The sequence below is a fragment of the Lissotriton vulgaris genome, unplaced genomic scaffold (assembly GCF_964263255.1).
Source record: "Lissotriton vulgaris unplaced genomic scaffold, aLisVul1.2 SCAFFOLD_2420, whole genome shotgun sequence".
Lineage (NCBI taxonomy): Eukaryota > Metazoa > Chordata > Amphibia > Caudata > Salamandridae > Lissotriton > Lissotriton vulgaris.
Window position 1 is genome coordinate 227,857 of NW_028245577.1, and position 18,531 is coordinate 246,387.

At 48.2% G+C, this 18,531-nt stretch overlaps 1 protein-coding gene across 1 annotated transcript in view; it reads right to left on the reverse strand.

Moving 5' to 3' along the window:
- The window catches only part of LOC147666339 (lysine-specific demethylase 6A-like), a gene marked incomplete at both ends in the record, with an annotated part of 314,997 nt that overhangs the window by 220,424 nt on the left and 76,042 nt on the right, over nucleotides 1-18,531 (reverse strand). The window contains one exon of the mRNA XM_086949119.1: nucleotides 18,040-18,098. Coding sequence (XP_086805245.1) covers nucleotides 18,040-18,098 — 59 coding nt within the window. The remainder of the gene's footprint in view (nucleotides 1-18,039; nucleotides 18,099-18,531) is intronic.

An 18,531-nucleotide genomic window follows, 5' to 3' on the forward strand; every position in this document is an offset into this window, starting at 1 on the left:
ACCGTGAACCTGAGCATATGTTTGTGCGTTACGTTCATTGGTATGTGCAGGTAGGCGTCCTTGAGGTCTATCGTGACCATGAAGTCCCCAATCTGCAATTGCGGTAGCACCTCCTGCAGGGAGGTCATTTTGAATTTTTGTGTTCTTATGAATGTGTTCAGGAACCTGAGGTCCAGAATGGGTCTCATTGTCTCGTCGACCTTTGGCACGAGGAAATAAGTTTAGTATATTCCCTTGTTTCTTTCTTTGAAGGGAACCCGTTCTATGGCCTCCTTTTGAAGGAGCTTTCTCGCTTCTTCCTGAAGCCGCTGTAGCTGTTCTTTTTTTAGTGGCTTTCGCTTTGGTCTCCTGCTTGTAGGTCTCCCTTCCAATTCTAAGCAGTACCCGTATTGGATGATGTTTAGAATCCATTTGTCTGATGTGATCTCTCTCCATTCCTGGAGATAGAGTCTTAATCTTCCACCCACTGGTGTTACGTGGTGGTAGTTGTCCATTGTGTCCTGACCCCTTTGTACGTGCTGCCCCCCGGGATCCTTTCTGTGGGCGGGCACACGGGTGTCTCTCAAGTCATTTAGAGGCGGGCTGCTGGCCCCCTCTTTTATGCTGTCCACGTCCATTTCCTCTCCCTCGAAAGGACTGGCCCCTTGACTGGTACTGCCAGGACTGCTTCTGTTGACTCTGTTGCGCCTGCGAGTCAGCCTGGTGCGTCTGTTGGAAAGCCTGGTGTGAAGTACCTGGCTGGTTTCCACCTCTTCCGCTGGGCCTCCGTGACTGGGTGCCCCTTTTGCTGCCTCTGAACTGCAAGGCTCCCATGGATCGTGCAGTTTCATTGTCTTTCATTAGTTGACTGAGTTTGTCATCAACTGTTGTCCCGAACAGCGTCTCGCCGTTGAACGGAGTTGTTCAAGATGCTGTGTTGCACTTCAGGCTTAAAGCCCGAGATTCTGAGCCATGCGTGTCTTCTTTCCGTGACACCCATCATCATGAGCCTGCTGGAGGTGTCTGCACCAACCAGGGCCGTCTTGAGGCAACAATTTGCCACATTCTTCCCGTCTTCCACCAGTTTCTTGGCCTTCTGCCTGGCCTCCTGGAGTAGGTCATTCACCAGTTTTCCTAGCTCCTCCATGATCTGGTACATGTGCCTGTTTATGAGGGCATTGGAATTAGCCATGCGCCATTGGGTCGCGGCATTCCGTTCGATCCTTCTGCCCACTAAGTCCATCCTTTTGCTCTCCTTATCAGGAGGAGGTCCAGAATTGGTGGCCACGTTAGCCACGTTAGCCCTCTTCCTTGCTGTGGCTGTGATGGAGTCAGCTGAGACCACGCCTCGAATGTAGGCTGGGTCCTTCGATGAATGTTTGTACTTTTTTTCGGTTCTGGGAGTGACTGCCTTGCATGTTGCGGGCTCCCTGAATGCTTCCATCCCCTGCGCCAAGACGCTGTCGAGCATAGGTAGATACTGGCTCCTTGTTTGCGTGGGGAGTAATGTCTCGAGGAGAAAGTCCGCTTTCTGCTTCTCCTCGTCGAGCTTGAGATTGAAAGCTGTTGCCGCCGACCTCATCACCGAGTTGTAAGCTCCGATGTCGTCTGGCGGCGATGGCCTCGAGGGGTATGTGTCGACCGCCTCTTCTGGGCTTTCGGTGTCGACATCCAAGTAATCCTCCTCCTGCGGGTCAGAGGTGGCCGACTCTGCGTCCAACCTGCTGTACTCTTCCTCCTCATAGCTGTAAGCCTCGTAGGGATTCTCGTCCTCTTCCTGGTCGTCGACCATTTCGGTGCCAGGCTCATGTTCCTCGACCTGTTCCTCTTCCTCCTCGACCATTTCCTGCATGGGTGGCTTGGTCTTGTGGGGAATCGTGAAGGCTCTCATCTTGGCGTCGAAATCCTTTTTCCGCTGCAAGATGTTTTCCATTTCGGCTTCTAGTCGCCGTTTTTTCTTTTCCATCTCGGCCGCGTTGTCTGCGCCGGATTTTTCGGCCACTCTCTTCGGCGCCTGGCTCGGCTGCGAGAGCTTCGGCGTCGAGGCCTTGGACGTCGAACTGGGTTTCGGGTCCCTGTACGGCGTTGAAGCTTTAGGGTCTTTCTCCCTCGACGTCGATCGGTCCTTTTCGGGGACGATCTTCGGCGACTTCTGCTGCTCAGCAGCTCTAGGCGCCAGGGACTCCTTCTCAGAGGATCCGCTGGGCCTATGGGTAGCCGCGGACGTGAGGTGTCTCTGCCTCGGCGCTTTCGGGGCCTTGCCCTCGTTTTTTCGAGACTCGGAGTCTCTCGTGCTCTTGGGGAACGACGAGTCTCCTACCTTATCAGATGTCTTCATGTAATCGGTCTCTACGACTGTGTAGCTGTCTTCTTCGGCGGCGGCGTTGTCCTCTTCCTCCGAGGACATCCCCAGCTCGTACAGCGATGGCGTCGGGCCTTTTCCTTTGAGGGTGGCGTGCGCTACCCTCTGGCTCTTCCTTACACGAAGGGTCTTCGGGGCGAAGACGGAGCAGGCGTTGCAGTCTTCGCTTCTGTATTCTACCGGTAGGCAAAGGTTGCAAACCGGGTGCTGGTCTTTCTGCGCGAACTTGTGGTGGCAGTTAGGGCAGAACATGAATGGCGTGTTGTCCATCATCGAGTGTTTAGGCCTCCCTGGCCGCGCGAACGTCGACGATCGTCGAAGTCCTCGATGAATTCTCTTTCCTTTCGCCGGGCAGTGTTCGGCGAAGTCTTTCGTAGTCTTCTTCCTTCGATATCTTCTCCAATTTCAATCTTTTCCTAAAATGTCTGGAGCCCAACGGGAACGATCCAGACCCGACCGCGGAAAAAAGAATCTGAAGATGGCGCCCAAGGGTGGGAGCTTCCGCAGGAAGCATGCCGACGTCACCGAAAATACACCCAGGAAAGGGTGACGCCGACACCCACCTGGGCGACGAAAAAAAAAAGGGAAAAAAAACAAAGAAAAGACTACGAATCCGGACCCAACCACAAGACCGCGGAATATGCACAGCATAGTGAATCCAGAAAGATTCACGCTGCAAAATTTAGGAAACCAAGAATTGACTAAATTTTCCGCGCTTTTGGAGATTGGAGCAGCGCACATTTTTCTAAAAAAAGTTGGCTGCCAGGCTTTTGCCTTCACTTGATAACTTGTATCCTAGAAAAATGACGTTTAAATGGGCAATTTATGATTTCTTACAGTTGAATTTGTACCCTTCAGAGGCGAATCCAAGTATAATGGAATTCACTCTGTTCAAGTGCCTGTCCAAGTCATCGTCTGTTAGATAGATGTCATCGACATAAGATAATGCTTTATCATCATACGTTTGTAGTAACTCTGTTACTCTAGCTGAAAATAACCCCGGACTATTCCTGAATCCCTGGGGGAGACGACAGAAGTGACGCTGTGACCCCATAATCGAGAAAGCAGTCAAGTACCTGCTATCAGGTTAAATTTTTTGCCAGAAAAAACTGTTTGAAATATCTAATGTTGTTTTACATTTTTTATGCAAAATGTTATTCATTAGTGCTGTACTGTGTGCATTTTGTACTGAAAAGATTTTGCAACAAGAGTTTAAATGTCTGTAGTCCAAAACTCGACAATATGTATTGTTTGGATTGGAGACAGGAAACAAAGGATTATTCATTGACGAGGTGCATGTTTCAATCACCCCATGATATTCAAGTTGATCTAATATCTCCCTTACCTGTTTTTTAGCTTCTTGCTTTACTGGATACTGCCTTTGTGCAGTTGGTTGAGTTTTTAACTGGATTTTATGGTGAGGGGAATCCTCATCCTATCCTACATGATTTTTATATAATGCTGGAGCCTGGGCTACAGCCCATTTTCTGGCATAGGTGTATTTTAAGTGAATTGGAATATGATTGGAGAAGGCTGGCATGATGTCTTCACCATATGGGCACTCCCTGACAAATGTTGGCGGCCAGTCTTTTTCAGCTAGAAGAATGTCATAACCCTTAGAGAGCTTCTCCCAAAAGAGTGCTCTTATTTTCCTAGTTATGTCCCCCCTCCATCCGGAGCGTTACTTCATATAACTTATGGGGTACACTAACCCTGGTATCGGCAGTTTCAACTTGGATGTACTCATTCAAGTCCACTGTCTCCAGATGATCCTTTAAGATCTTGCGAGCTGTGGTGACCTCTGCTGCGCTGTCCAGCACTGTCTGGGCCCACTGCCCGTTCTTGAGTTGTGTCCTCAAGATCCTCGGCATGTCTGATTTTAGACCTGCTACCTTCTTTTTGGTGAATTGGGTTTTCTTATTTTTTGGAACGTGTTAATCGTTTTTGGACTTCCTGCGTTCTTCTTTGTGTTCTGACCGTCCTGTTCTTTCCGATTTCTGTGAGGAAGTCTGAAAGGTACGAGAGGAACGTGTATCTATCAGGTTTTCTCAAATTATCCCGATTCCTGAGATTATACCTCTTTTCAAAGGGCTCCTTTTGAGGAGACCTTTCTCAGGATTGAGAACGCTTCTCTTTAGAAGTTTTTTTAGTATTCTCCCACTTCTTTTTGGGAGTATGCAGAGTGTTTTTAATAAAGACCTTTTCAGGACTTTGTTAGTTGGGGCTAGACTGGTTTCACCCCCAAACTAGATCTACCTAGTTCTTCATAGGATTTTTCAATTATTCTGGCCAGTTCATATGGTTGCTCAGTTGCATCAAATTCTCTTAATTTTTGGTGGATCGCCACGGATGCTGCCTCACCTTTAATATTCGCTAATATTATAGCTGAGACCCGTTTGAAATCTCTCAGTAATTTCAAACCCAGATTTAAAGCAGGCTCTGCCCCGTATTCATTTTGAATCTGTTTCAGGACATTTGGTATAACCGCCATAGACTGAACACCATGTGTTTTTGTGTAGATTTCAGCAAAGACAGTACCCCAAGTGTCGCAGACCTCCAGGTGTGGTGCGATCCCCATTGGTAAACAGATTGTTAAAATTCTTTGTGTCTCATGAGGGGTAGTATCCGGAAATACTGCCTCGATTTGAGAAATGTTTTGAGCTATCCAGAATGGAATTTGCTCCCTTTTTGCAGGCAATTTGCCAATGACTGATTGTATAGTCTGTGTTGTGATTTTATTTGTGTTCCCCTGGTGAGGGGTTTGTTGGGGAATCCTTATAGGAGGTTGGACTGTTCGAGTCTGCATGACATAGTGAACCAATGTATTTTAATTAGTTGTTTTAGTTGAACTAACAGTTCCGCACCTGACATTTCTTCAACGGCGGGGTGTGGTGTATAGCTGGCTAGTACAGGCCATGTCGCTCCTGGTCTACCTAGTAATCCGAGCCTGGTAATGTGATTTTGATGTTGTAGGGCTCCTTCAAACCAGAGCGCATGCTCTTGGTATGTTAGTGGAATTTCAACATCCTCGAAAGGAGTGTCTTCCGTTGGAGTTTCCTCTTTTTTGTAGAAGTGAAACATGTGATACTGCATTTGCTTCAGAGAAGAAAATCCATAAATAGTATACCTCAGTCTGCCGATATTAATGTCAGGGCAGAGGAAAAATACCTGCCTATAAAATAGAGGGTGGCCTCAATAGAGGTCCAAATAAATTTATATCAGCCTAGAACCGCAATAGAGATTCTTGAACAAGAGAATAGAAGATTAGAAATATAGATATTTTCTTATTTTTCAAGACAGTACTTTTCAGATCATACACTTACTCAACATTGATTGGTAGCAAACAATTGATACCAAGGGAATAACATACTTAAAATATATACAAACATAATTGTTGAATCCTCACCATAGCCCACAAGGCACACCACTTTCTCATAACAACAAACATACATATACATACTTCTCACATCACCACTAGTGTATCTAATACATTCATAAATCACTCCGCAGAGATGTTACAATCAATGATTAATAGGGAGCAGTTGTAATATTTTCCCAAGTAATTCGGTTGGTCTTCAGATGGTATAAACGCCAACGCGCGTTTCGGTGTAACGTCCCAGCCGGGGTTACAACTTCATCAGGGCAGGAGTGGATGGGGGCACAGGGAGGAAAGACGTCTCTTATGAAGGCGTCCCTGGTGACCAACTCAGGGAAGGAGCGGGTCGTAATTAGAATAAGTCACACTCACAGGAAGGGAATTTCAATAAATACCAAATGAGTTCCATATCCGGGATCTTCTATGTTCAAGGCATCCTTTCACTGGTTGAGACGCTCAGCAAATCCAGCGTTCTGATAGAAATATCTTCCTTGAGGCTACCTAGTATACCTCTGTCTGCCGATATTCATGTGCCTCTATGACAAAAGGAATATGCTACTTACCAGTATGCATCTGTTCTTGGCATGAAGGGCTGCTGACATTCATATCTGTGCATAGATCACCACCTAGTGTTGGGTCCGGATGATTGCACATTGTTGTCTTGGAAGAGTCTTCGAAGTATCACGAGATAGGTGGCTCCTCCCCTGGACTACAGTGCGCATGGGCATCCTCTCCATCCCCAGATTGTTTTTCGCCATTGTGGCAGAGATGGAGTGTAATACTGAAAGTGATGACCATGCCTGAAAATGCTTCTGAGAGCTGCAGCTGCGACAGGCACCGGGGAGGAGGGCGGGCGATATGAATGTCAGCAGCCCTTCATGCCAAGAACAGATACATACTGGTAAGTAGCATATTCCGTTCGAGGCATAAGGGCTGCTGAATTCATATCTGTGCATAGAATAAATAGCAGTTTCCTCCTTACCGGCGGGTGCCCGTGCCAGCTGCAGCAGTCTGAAAGAGTTCTGAGAACAGCCTGTCCTACAGCGGCTTGCTGTTTGGAGTGTACATCCACGCAGTAGTGTTTGGTAAATGTATGTATGGTGGTCCATGTGGCTGCTTTACAAATGTCCTCTAGAGCAGCGTTTCCCAAAGTGTGGTCCACGGACCCCCAGGGGTCCGTGACACATTCCCAGGGGGTCCGCAGGACTCGAGTGCCTAACGTCGGTAAAGAAACAAAAGGCTTATGAGGTGTGAATGTACTTGGCGCCGGGCAGCATGACTGCAATACAATCTGGCCCCCCAGGCGCACAGTACAGTAGAGAGGTGTGAATGTTGCTGGCGCCTGGGGCCTGGGCGGCAAGACAACAGTGAAATCTGGCCAATCACCCTTCAGCTATAGGTGCAAGCTGAAGGGTGATTGCCCTTATATTGTGTTGTTATTTACTTCTGCCCATCACCCAACATCGAGCTAGCACAGGAGTGCGTGCGTTTCCTGTTCTGTTTGTGACCAGGCCCAGGGCATTTTGCTATCTGTCCCCATTTTCCCTGAAAGCAGCTGCGTGGCGAGATAGAAGAGCATTGGAGGCTGGAACTGCATCTAAGTGTTTAATTTGTGTGTGCGTGTTTGTGTGGGTATTTTTGAAAGCAGTCCAAACTCTGTGACGCATCTACTCAGGACTACAGCATACCAGATAAGTAATTATATTTGTAAATAAGTGTGCTTGTCACAACTGCCCTGAAGTTAAAATGATTTGTGCATTTTAATCTTTTCCTTTCCTTTCGCTGACTGCAAAAGCTTCTTAAACCATACCCAGTAGTGACTGTATATTTCCAGGTACAATCTTCTTTACTGATGACCCTTCCCCTTTACTTCTTGTCTTTTCATCTGCTGCACACTTGACTATAAATTAATATAACGAAGGCCTAGGATTTCATGGCTTCTGGATTGATGCGCTGTAGCAGTTTCCAAAGACAACCACTTTCTTAACATTCCTCAGTTTGATTCAGCTGAGAGTCAGAGTCAGAGGTTAAGAATAGCACTTTCGTAAACGTTGTGATGGGGAGTTCCCTGTGCCCTAATTTAATTTTAAAAGTGTTCTATATCGCTAGCTTTACCCATAGGTATCAGAGCGCCTTACATACCTTCTCTCTCTTTAAAAAGTGCAACAGTCAGTAATAGGACTGAGAGCAAGCCTGTGGAACAAGATGCTCACACCACGCGTGGGAAAGCGTGACATCTCCCAAGTGTCCCCGGTGCAGTACCCGGGAGCGACACTAAACGTGCCCACAGAATATGAGTTCATGTTCATTATTGCACATTTACACGTGGGTTTATCATGAAGAAAATACACGAGCGCGGTGAGAAGCATCAAGTCTGTAATTAGAGTGACATTCAACAACTATGAACACAGTTCTGTCTCACTATCTGCGGGTTTCCCTACAGGCCAGTCTGACACACGCAGCATAAGAATCATTTAAACAAGCATTTACAATGCAATAGGTCTCGCATTAGGAAATTGTGAGCTATTGGTATTGTAAATGACACATTTTTGTAATATGTGTTAGCTTTGATAATATATAAATTAATAGCATTGTTATTCAAAAGGCCAATAGCTTACACTTTCCTAATGCGAGTCCTACTGGCTATCGCAATGCTTGTTGGTAGCAAGCAAGAACAGTGTTGTTGTGGTGCTGAGTGATGATGTGGTTGGGCTGAGTGATGTGGTGGTGTATTAAAGTGATGTGGTGTCCCTGAGTGATGTGGTGGTGTCCCCGAGTGGTGTGGCGGTGTCCCCGAGTGGTGTGGCGGTGTCCCCGAGTGGTGTGGCGGTGTCCCCGAGTGGTGTGGCGGTGTCCCCCAGTGGTGTGGCGGTGTCCCCCAGTGGTGTGGCGGTGTCCCCCAGTGGTGTGGCGGTGTCCCCCAGTGGTGTGGCGGTGTCCCCCAGTGGTGTGGCGGTGTCCCCCAGTGGTGTGGCGGTGTCCCCCAGTGGTGTGGCGGTGTCCCCCAGTGGTGTGGCGGTGTCCCCCAGTGGTGTGGCGGTGTCCCCCAGTGATGTGGCGGTGTCCCCCAGTGATGTGGCGGTGTCCCCCAGTGATGTGGCGGTGTCCCCCAGTGGTGTGGCGGTGTCCCCCAGTGGTGTGGCGGTGTCCCCCAGTGATGTGGCGGTGTTCCCGAGTGATGTGGCGGTGTCCCCGAGTGATGTGGCGGTGTCCCCGAGTGATGTGGCGGTGTCCCCGAGTGATGTGGTGGTGTCCCCGAGTGATGTGGTGGTGTCCCCGAGTGATGTGGTGGTGTCCCCGAGTGATGTGGTGGTGTCCCCGAGTGATGTGGTGGTGTCCCCGAGTGATGTGGTGGTGCCCCCGAGTGATGTGGTGGTGCCCCCGAGTGATGTGGTGGTGCCCCCGAGTGATGTGGTGGTGCCCCCGAGTGATGTGGTGGTGCCCCCGATTGATGTGCCCCTGAGTGATGTGGTGGTGTCCCCGAGTGATGTGGTGGTGTCCCCGAGTGATGTGGTGGTGTCCCCGAGTGATGTGGTGGTGTCCCCGAGTGATGTGGTGGTGTCCCCGAGTGCCACCCATTTTTTTTAAAACAAATACATTGGCAGTTAGTTTATATGCATGAACTTGCGGATTATCTTGCCCAAAGAGCACTGAAGAGAGTGTAAAACCAATGTGGCGACGGTCAGATCTTCGCATTACCAAATTAGCACACACTGTACATAATAAAAGCTTTAGTAATGCAAGTATTTGTTTAGTGTGTACTTGTTTGTGTATTTTTTGCAAATTACTGTTTTTAATTTTTTTTATTGAAATTGTACAAACAGCTTGGGGGTCCCCGGCTTCCAGTAGTGATTCAGTGGGGGTCCTCAGGAGTCAAAAGTTTGGGAACCACTGCTCTAGAGGAATATTACCCAGGAAAGCCATGGAAGCCCCCAATTTGCGTGTGGAATGCGCTCTAGGGGGAACTGTTAATGTGCGCTTAGCTTTTTGATAACAGTTCTGGATACATTTAACAATCCACCTGGCTATACCTGACTTTGAGATAGGGTTGCCTTTATGTTGTGGAGAGAATGCAACGAACAGTTGTTTAGTCTTTCGAAAGTCTTTTGTCCTGTCGATGTAATACAGGAGCGCTCTTTTGACATCTAAGGTGTGCAGTGCTCTGTCTGCCACTGAGTCTGGGTTAGGAAAGAAAACTGGCAGTTCTATATTTTGGTTAAGGTGGAACTGCGAAACCACCTTTGGCATGAATTTAGGGTTGGTGCGAAGCACCACTCTATTCGCATGAATTTGCAGGTAGGGTTCCTAAATTGTGAGAGCTTGCAGTTCACTGACCCTCCGCAGCGATGTAATAGTTATTAGGAAGGCCACCTTCCAGGTGAGGAACTGTATTTCACAGGAATGGAGTGGCTCAAAGGGCGGCCCCATGAGTCTGGTGAGAACGATATTTAAGTTCCAGACTGGCGAAGGGGGGTGTCTGGGAGGGATTACTCTCTTAAGTCCTTCTAAAAAGGCTTTAATGGCTGGTACCCTGAAAACGGAAAGGTGCTGCCTGTTTTGAAGGTAAGCGGCTATGGCCGCCAGATGGATCCTGATGGAACTGTACGCCAGGTTGCATTGGTACAGATGCAATAAGTAACATATGATGTTTTGCGTAGATGCGTCCAACGGATTAATGTTATTGTTGGAGCAGTAAATAACAAACCGCTTCCATTTGGCTGCATAGCAGGCCCTGGTAGTCGGTCGTCTTGCCTCCTTGATGATGTTCATGCACTCAGGAGGCAAGTTCAGGTATCCAAACTCTATGACCTCAGGAGCCAAATCGCAAGGTTCAACTGTTGGGGATCTGGGTGCTGAATGTCGCCATGGCTCTGAGTGAGGAGGCTGGGAGTGAGGCGTAGCCGTTGGTGAGGCACCACTGAAAGTTCCAGGAACGTGGTGTACCAAGCCTGCCGTGCCCACGTTGGAGCAACTAGGATGAGCGTCATGGAGTATTGTCGCAGTTTGCACGCCACCAGAGGTATGAGGGGGGCTGGCGGAAAAGCGTACGCAAATCTGTCTGACCAGTTCATCCATATCGCATTGCCCTGAGACTGCGGGTGTGGGAACCTGGCGGCGAAGTTTGGGCATTTTGCGTTCTCGCTTGTGGCGAAGAGGTCGATGTCCGGATGACCCCACTGTTGGAAGTACGGATGGAGAACCGAAGGGTGGATCTCCCACTCGTGCATCTGATGACTGTGCCTGCTGAGCAGGTCCGCCATCTGGTTGTCGACACCCGGGAGATGCTCCGCCATGAGGAAGATGTCCCTTTGAATGGCCCACTTCCACATGCTCTGGGCTAGGTGAGACAGCTGCGGGGAGTGCGTGCCTCCCTGCTTCTGGATGTAATACATGGCGGTCATGTTGTCCGTCCGGACTAACACGACCTTGTTGCACAGGTGCAGCTTGAATGCCTTCAGTGCCATGAAGATTGCCATGAGTTCCAACACATTGATATGCATCCGTTGCTGTTGTGCTGTCCATAGTCCCTGCACTGTGTAGTGGAGGACATGTGCCCCCCAACCCAGGAGAGATGCGTCCGTCGTTAGCACTATCTGTGGGACAGGCTTTTGGAACGGTCGTCCCCTGCAAAGGTTTTGCGGGTTCCACCAATGCAGAGAGCTGTAAGCACGACTGGTCACCAACACTAGGTCTTTTAGATGGCCGTGAGCTAGGTTCAACTGACGGGCTAAGCATTCTTGAAGGGGTCGCATGTGCAGCCTCGCGTGCGGGACAATGAATATGCAGGATGCCATCATGCCGATCAGTTGCATGAAAACTTGCGCTGGGAGGGATCGCTGAGGTTGGAACCTCCGAATGAGCGTTTGCATGCTGTTGACCCTGGCTGGGTTCGGCTGCGCCGAGCCCAACTGGGTGTTTAGTGTTGCCCCCAGGTACTGCTGCACATGGGCCGGCTGCAGGTGAGACTTTGCGTAGTTCAGAGAGAACCCCAGACTGTGAAGGAGGTGAATTGTACGTGACATGTTGCAGCCGCACTGCTCGGCAGATTTGGCCTGCACGAGCCAGTCGTCCAGGTAGGGGTACACGTAAACACCTTCTCTGCGAAGGTGTGCTGCCACGGTTGCTAAGCACTTGGTGAAAACTCTGGGAGCAGTAGTGACCCCGAACGGCAGAACCTTGAACTGGTAATGCTGACTGTTGATTGTGAACCTGAGATATTTTTTGTGACTTGGGTGAATGGGAATGTGGAAATACGCATCCTTGAGGTCCAGGGTGGCTGTTGAGCCTGTCCTCTTGTTGCTCCCCTGTTACCGAAGCGACTAAAGGAACCGCCCCGAAACTGCTGTGACTGGAGAGCCCCCATGGATATCGCCGTCTCAGTGTCTTTTTTCATCTTCTCAAGTGTTGTGTCCACTTCGGGTCCAAACAGGAAGTCCGGATTAACCGGCTGATTAAGAGTAGTTTGGATCTCGGATTTAAACCCTGAGATGCGCAGCCAGGCATGGTGCCGCAGCATCACGCTAGTATTGACTGCCCTCGCTGCAGTGTCTGCTGCATCCAGTGCGCATTTGATTGTCGCATTGGAGACCAGTTTACCCTCTTGTATAACCATTTCTGCTGCCTCTCTGTACATGTCAGGCATGTGCTGCATTAATTGTTCTAGGGTGTCGTAGTGCGCCCGGTCGTACCTAGCCAACAGGGCCTGTGTATTGGCTATTCTCCAAATGTTAGCGGCTTGCGCTGCCACACGCTTCAAAGATCTTTGACTCTTTGTCTGGAGGGGGAGCGTCACCAGTCGATTAGCCCTTTTGCGTGCATTAGCCACCACGAGGGAGTCCAACGGGAGCTGGCCTTTGATATAGGTTGGGTCCACTGGGGCAGGCCTATATTTTTTGTCGATCCGTGGATTTATAATCCTGGCTTTGGTTGGCTCCTTGAAAATGGCTGAGGCATGCTTGAGGACCCCCTTAAGCATGGGCAGAGTCTTGGTGGTGTGTTCAGATGTGGAGAAGGTATCAAACAAGAAATCCTCATCCACTGGCTCAGCATGCAACTCGACGTCATGGTTGAGGGCAGCCCGCTCTATTAATGCATTGAATGCTACAGTGTCCTCAGTTGGTGATGGTTTTACAATGTAGGACTGAGAGTCTGGTGCGGTATGGGGGTCATCAGGGTCATCACCTTGATCTCCCGCTCCTGACCATTGATTTGAGACATCTTGATCAGTGTCTGTATTGTAAGAGAAGCCCATGTGGCTATAGTCCGCATTCAAGTCCTCCTCACTTTGTGTTGGAGATTGAACAGCATGGTGCGAGTAGTCCTGAATAGGTTCCACAAGAACAGGAGAGGTGGGGGAGACCATCTTCTTTTTGAGGGGAATCCTGTAACCTTCCAAGGGATGTTCAGGCGCGATCTTCCGCTTGTGGACGGTAAGCCTGCCCGACTCAGAGTCAATAAACAGTTTTGCCTGGTTGTCGTAAGAAGGCTCATGATAGACGACTTGTGCATGGGAGGACACCTTCGCCATCTTGGAAACCTCGAGCTGTTTTGGACGGGCCGTGGGCGGAAGGCCAAACTTAAGTGGCGTCGAGTCCGCATGCTTCGAACCTGAAGCGCTCGATTCGGGTTTCTTCGACGCCTGTGTAGGCCGCTCGCTCGACCGCGTCGAATCGAGCTCCCGGCGCGGTGCGCCTCCATCCTTGGGCGTCGACGACAAAGTCGGGGCGTCCTTGCCCGTGGCTTCGACCCTTTTAGCCAGCCCAGTCTTGAGTCCTGAGAGGGGTGGCTGCAGACCTTTTCCCAACGGAAGTCCTTTACCCTTCTCGCCATGTTTGGCAGATGACGCGGGCACCGACGTTGAGGCCTTCGAGGCGACCGTCTTGGTGGCCGAGCCCTGCTTCGAAGTCCCAGTCTTGGCGCCGACAGGTATCTTCGGCGCCGAAGGGTCGTCAACAGCCTTCGAGGAGGACGTCGACGTCGAACCGACCACCATTTTGAGTAGTTTTGGTTTCGATTTCGGCTCCGTCTGTTTCGGTTTCGATTTCGCTGAATCGACCGATGGCTCCTTCGAAAGGGTCTTAGCCTGGCTATGTCGCGGGGCTGTAGACCGAGAGGATGGATCTTGGCTAAGGCCTTTCGGCGATGCCTCGACCGGAGCCGGAGAGGGCTAAATGTTAATGATAGGCTCCGGAACTGCGGGCGGACTCGGTTCTCCACCGGAGTCGTCATCAACGGCCGCAAGGGCCTGATCGTCGTCCCCTACCTCGACGACGCCTTGGTCGTGGGCGAACTCCTCATCTGGCTCGTCCATCTCGAAATTGGAGTCCTGTTCCGACGCCGGCTCCGACAGTTCTTCGGGAACGCCGTCTTCTGCCTCTTCCTCATCCTGGAAGAGTTCCTCGTCCCCGGCATCGAAGATGTCTGCAGGTGCTGGTGCCGACCGCTGGGCCGACTGCCTAGCTGCGCTTCGAAGTTTAATAGTCTTTTTGGAGCGGAACCTTGAGCAGGCGAAACATTTTGACTCGTCGGGGTCGGGGGACAAACAGGTATTGCACACTGGGTGCACGTCCAAGTTCGAATACTTTGAATGACAAACGGGGCACCGTTTAAACGGGGTCCGTTCCATCGTCGATGTAGTCTGGGCCTGTGTAGTTGAGAGAATCTTCTTTCGACGCCGATCGAAGAACCGAAAGGGCCAGGCACCGAACGATACAATACCGACGCTAAGAAGGCCTTTTGGCCTTAGGAATAGAAAGATTACAAGTTATTTAACTGGGGTTAAGATTAGACATCCGAACCCAATGGCGGAAAAAAACAATCTGGGGATGGAGAGGATGCCCATGCGCACTGTAGTCCAGGGGAGGAGCCACCTATCTCGTGATACTTCGAAGACTCTTCCAGGACAACAATGTGCAATCATCCGGACCCAACACTAGGCGGTGATCTATGCACAGATATGAATTCAGCAGCCCTCATGCCTCGAACATTACCCTTTTGCCTCTTGGTGATAGGCCATTTGCTATAAGTTTTATAGTGATGGCTTTCCTAAAGTTTTCCGGGGATGATTATAGCATTCGGGTAATTTTGTTGGAAACCTGTAACGTCGTAAGCCCGGTAGAGCTGCAGCTCCTGCAGCTCCACCGTTCTCCTCCTCATTAATTTTGTTGACTGAAAGTTTGCAGAGCAAGTTTCAAGGAAACAAAGGTAAGGTGCACAATATTTTGGAACACTGTATCCTTCAACTTTGGACAAACCAAAAACGAATACTTAGGATTTTCGTCCTACTCCGTTATGGTGGATATTTTATCCTTTTTCCCACTCCAGACATCCATTGGAGTATTTTACGGGGAAAAAGAGGTCTCTGAAAAGCACGACTGAGTTCTAGCCTTAAATTAGTGCCTTACCAAACGTTGGGTGCCATGTAGTGTAGTTCCTATATTCCCAATAGGCTCTGCACATTGGAATAATATATCCTATAGATTTGACGTAGGACGTATGTCTACTAGGTCTCTATCGAATATATTAGACTTAATTGTGAGTGCCAGCAAGCTCAGAGGTCACTAGAAACTTTCTCGAATAAACAAGAAGAGATTAGTGTCTGACAACCGCATAAATATGACAACTTTGTTACCCAAGAATAAGAAATTAATCTTTAGAGTTGTGGAAACATTAGACATTTTACTCGTCAATCGTGCATGCTTCGTTTCATAAGAGGTGCAGAGAAATAGAGAGACGGGCGTTTTCAATAAAAGGATTTATTGAACAGTCTTCTTTCTCATGCAAGTAAAGTGAACTACTACAATGTTAATACAGGCTGTAAAGTATAATGCGTACAGCGAGAAGAGTATTATGAAATAATACTGTAAAAGCATTCTATGGTTTCTAAACCATAGATAAATACATACATAAATAACAAAGGCTAAAAGTACTCAACTGGTGCTTCTAAAATACGCCTACCCCAATGTACTCAACCTAAGTCTAGTACGAGGGAAGAATTAAGTATGGTGTAGCATAGGTTTTAGTTTCTTTGCCAAGAATCTAGCCAAGATTTCTCTTTAGGGTCTAATCAGCTCCTTACCTTGGTTTTAGAATGAGGGAGGTCTGGTATCTCTGTCTCGTGACTCAATTTCCCACACCCCGCAAGTGGAAACACTGGAGCTGGATTCTCAGCGAGAGAAAGGACAGCTTCATGATCAGTGCGTCAGATGGAGGGTCGGCTTCCTTCAGCACTTGCTGTAGCGAGCTGCGTCAGGCAAGTAGATAGTCAAGCTGCTCCGAACAACTGTGTGCTTGCTAGAGCAAGTGAAGGCATATTTATACCTTGAAGGTGCCTAGTTTGACGTAAAGTCGGGCATAATAACGTCATCAAAGAACCCCAAGGGAATGGTAGTTCTTTGAAAACTCCATGAGTTCTTGGACAAATCAATATTCTAGCAAGGGGATGTCCCCGACTGCTTAAGCCGATTTTTCCAAGAAATCGTCGTTGCTTTTTGGAATGGGAGGAAGTAGCCATGCCTGTATTTGGACTGCGTGGGCTACGTCTAAATATGGGTATGATTTCTATGCCTATATTAGGGCAATGTGAATTGTACCTACATAAGGGCATGAATTTGGAAATTTCGCTCTGATCCTAAAACGTCGTACAACAAAGGGTGGAGCACCGGCTTGGTTTTAGGCTTCGGTGCCGAAGGTCTATGCTCAGTGCCAGAATGGGGCCAACTCGAGCCAGAGTCGGAAGGCTTTGGTTTCGGTTTCATAGCCGGGCACGAGGGCAGGGCGTCTGAAGTATGTTTACGGTGTCGACCTGAGCCCGAGGGCGAAGGTGTTACCAGGGCCTTAGGTCTGGGTTTGGTGGCGGCCTGGGTGTTAGTACTCACTGTCTGTTGAGCCGGAGTGACGTTCTGCTAGTCTTCTTCGGAATCGTCAGCTTCGAACACGGAGCTATCCTCTTCAGCAAGTTGGAGTTCTGGATGCATATTAGAACCTGCTCCGAAGATGTCTGGAATAGAGCTGCTGCCGCTGGACATATCAAGACGTCGAGCCCGACGGTCACGGATGGTTTTCTTCAACCAGAACGATGTACAGGCCTTGCAGTGCTTTTCCCCATGCTCGGGAGGAGAGGCAGAGGTTACACACTTCGCGTAAGTTAGTGTGTGGGAATTTAGCACCACATCTGTGGCATTTTTTAAACTGAGTCCGTTCCATCGACGGCCGGCCGGTGTGGGTAGGCCCAACGTCCTGTGTCGAAGATTATTTGAAGTTGGACGATGCGCATTGAAAGGGGAACGCACTCGAGAAAAATACAGTTGAGAGGAGAAGGATTGCACGTCGAAGGGGGTTAGAAGACTATATCGACCCGGAGCGCAGCAAATCACATCCGAATCCGATGGCAGAAAACAACATTCTGGGGATGGAGTCTGTGCCCATGCATATGATCATCGTAAAAAGGAGTCACCCATCTCATGACTACAAAGACTTCTTCAAACACAAACTGCAAACATCCGAGCCCAACACCAGATGGGGATCTATGCAAAGTATATAATCTACACCTCATATGCCTCGAACCAGTCTTTCCAAATTTGTATAATCTAAGGGTCAAAACGATCATATTTGAAGCCCAGACTTCGCAATCGTGGTCGGTGATCAGAAAAGTCTTTGCAAATTTTAACAGTTTCCTTTTCGAAGTCCTGATGTAGGAAGATTTTATTGCCATTTACCATTAAAGAAGGAGCTTCTAAGTGATGATGGCGTAAAACTTTAAAAATCATTTGTGTGAATTACGATGAGAGGGAATCCTGTGATCTTTACCAATTTCAGATTTCTCAGGAAACTTTAGAAGTAGGAGGCCAGGTAGCAAATTAACCTGCAATTGTTACCTTCCACGTCTTCTAGTAAATTTAAGATATGTAAATTATACTGTATTACGGTTTTCCAATTCAAGGTTTGTTTCTGATCACTACTGAGTGCCTGGATCAGTGTTTAGGGGCTGTTAGTAACACAAACATTAATGCCATTTCAACTATGCATTGGATGAAGTTCTGCGGGGCTACAAAAACCTATCTCTCACATTCAAATTTGGTGCATTCAACTAAGTTCACTCATGTCACCAGTGGGTGGGAAAGCAAACCTTGTAGAGCTGAGCCAGAGACTCAGTTAACGCAACAAAAGAAAACTGTTCTATAGCACTTTACATTTTCTTTGAGATTGTTAAATAGAAAACTGTACTGTATTCAATATGCATGCAATCAGTTTGTTAAGCAAATTGACAAGGATAAGAAATATTAATACTAAACAAATTAACTAAGTTCTTGGGCAAACTTACCACTGAAATGCATTGTAATGGAAGTAGACCAAACCAAGGCCATATAGAAAGGCAGTATTCTGTGAAAAAAAAAATTTTGAAAGCTTCAATCATATTGATAACTTCTAAAATTGCAAGTTGTTAGTTGGCAAAGTCACACTACCTTCCACCTCAGACAAGGTAGCAAGAATTTATTAACGGAGGCATGAAAAAAAGATAGCAAAATATTTGCATTTATGGGCAACTAAAATAAAAATGAGCATCTTTTACACTAGAAAAAATCCAATGATCTTTTTAAACACAAATAAACCCAATGCTGTACACTAACTTTCAGCTTAATTTGTACTTGCATGTGGATGGAATAAGTCTCTCCAGCAGAATTTCTGAAATTTTCCAGACTAAAGGCTGAAACCCATTTAAAACTGGTTCCATTGCACCTACAAAAGGACTGTGCCCTTAATTGTATTTTCAGCATCTGACACTCCTAGTATAGAACATTCTTGCTGTTTCAGC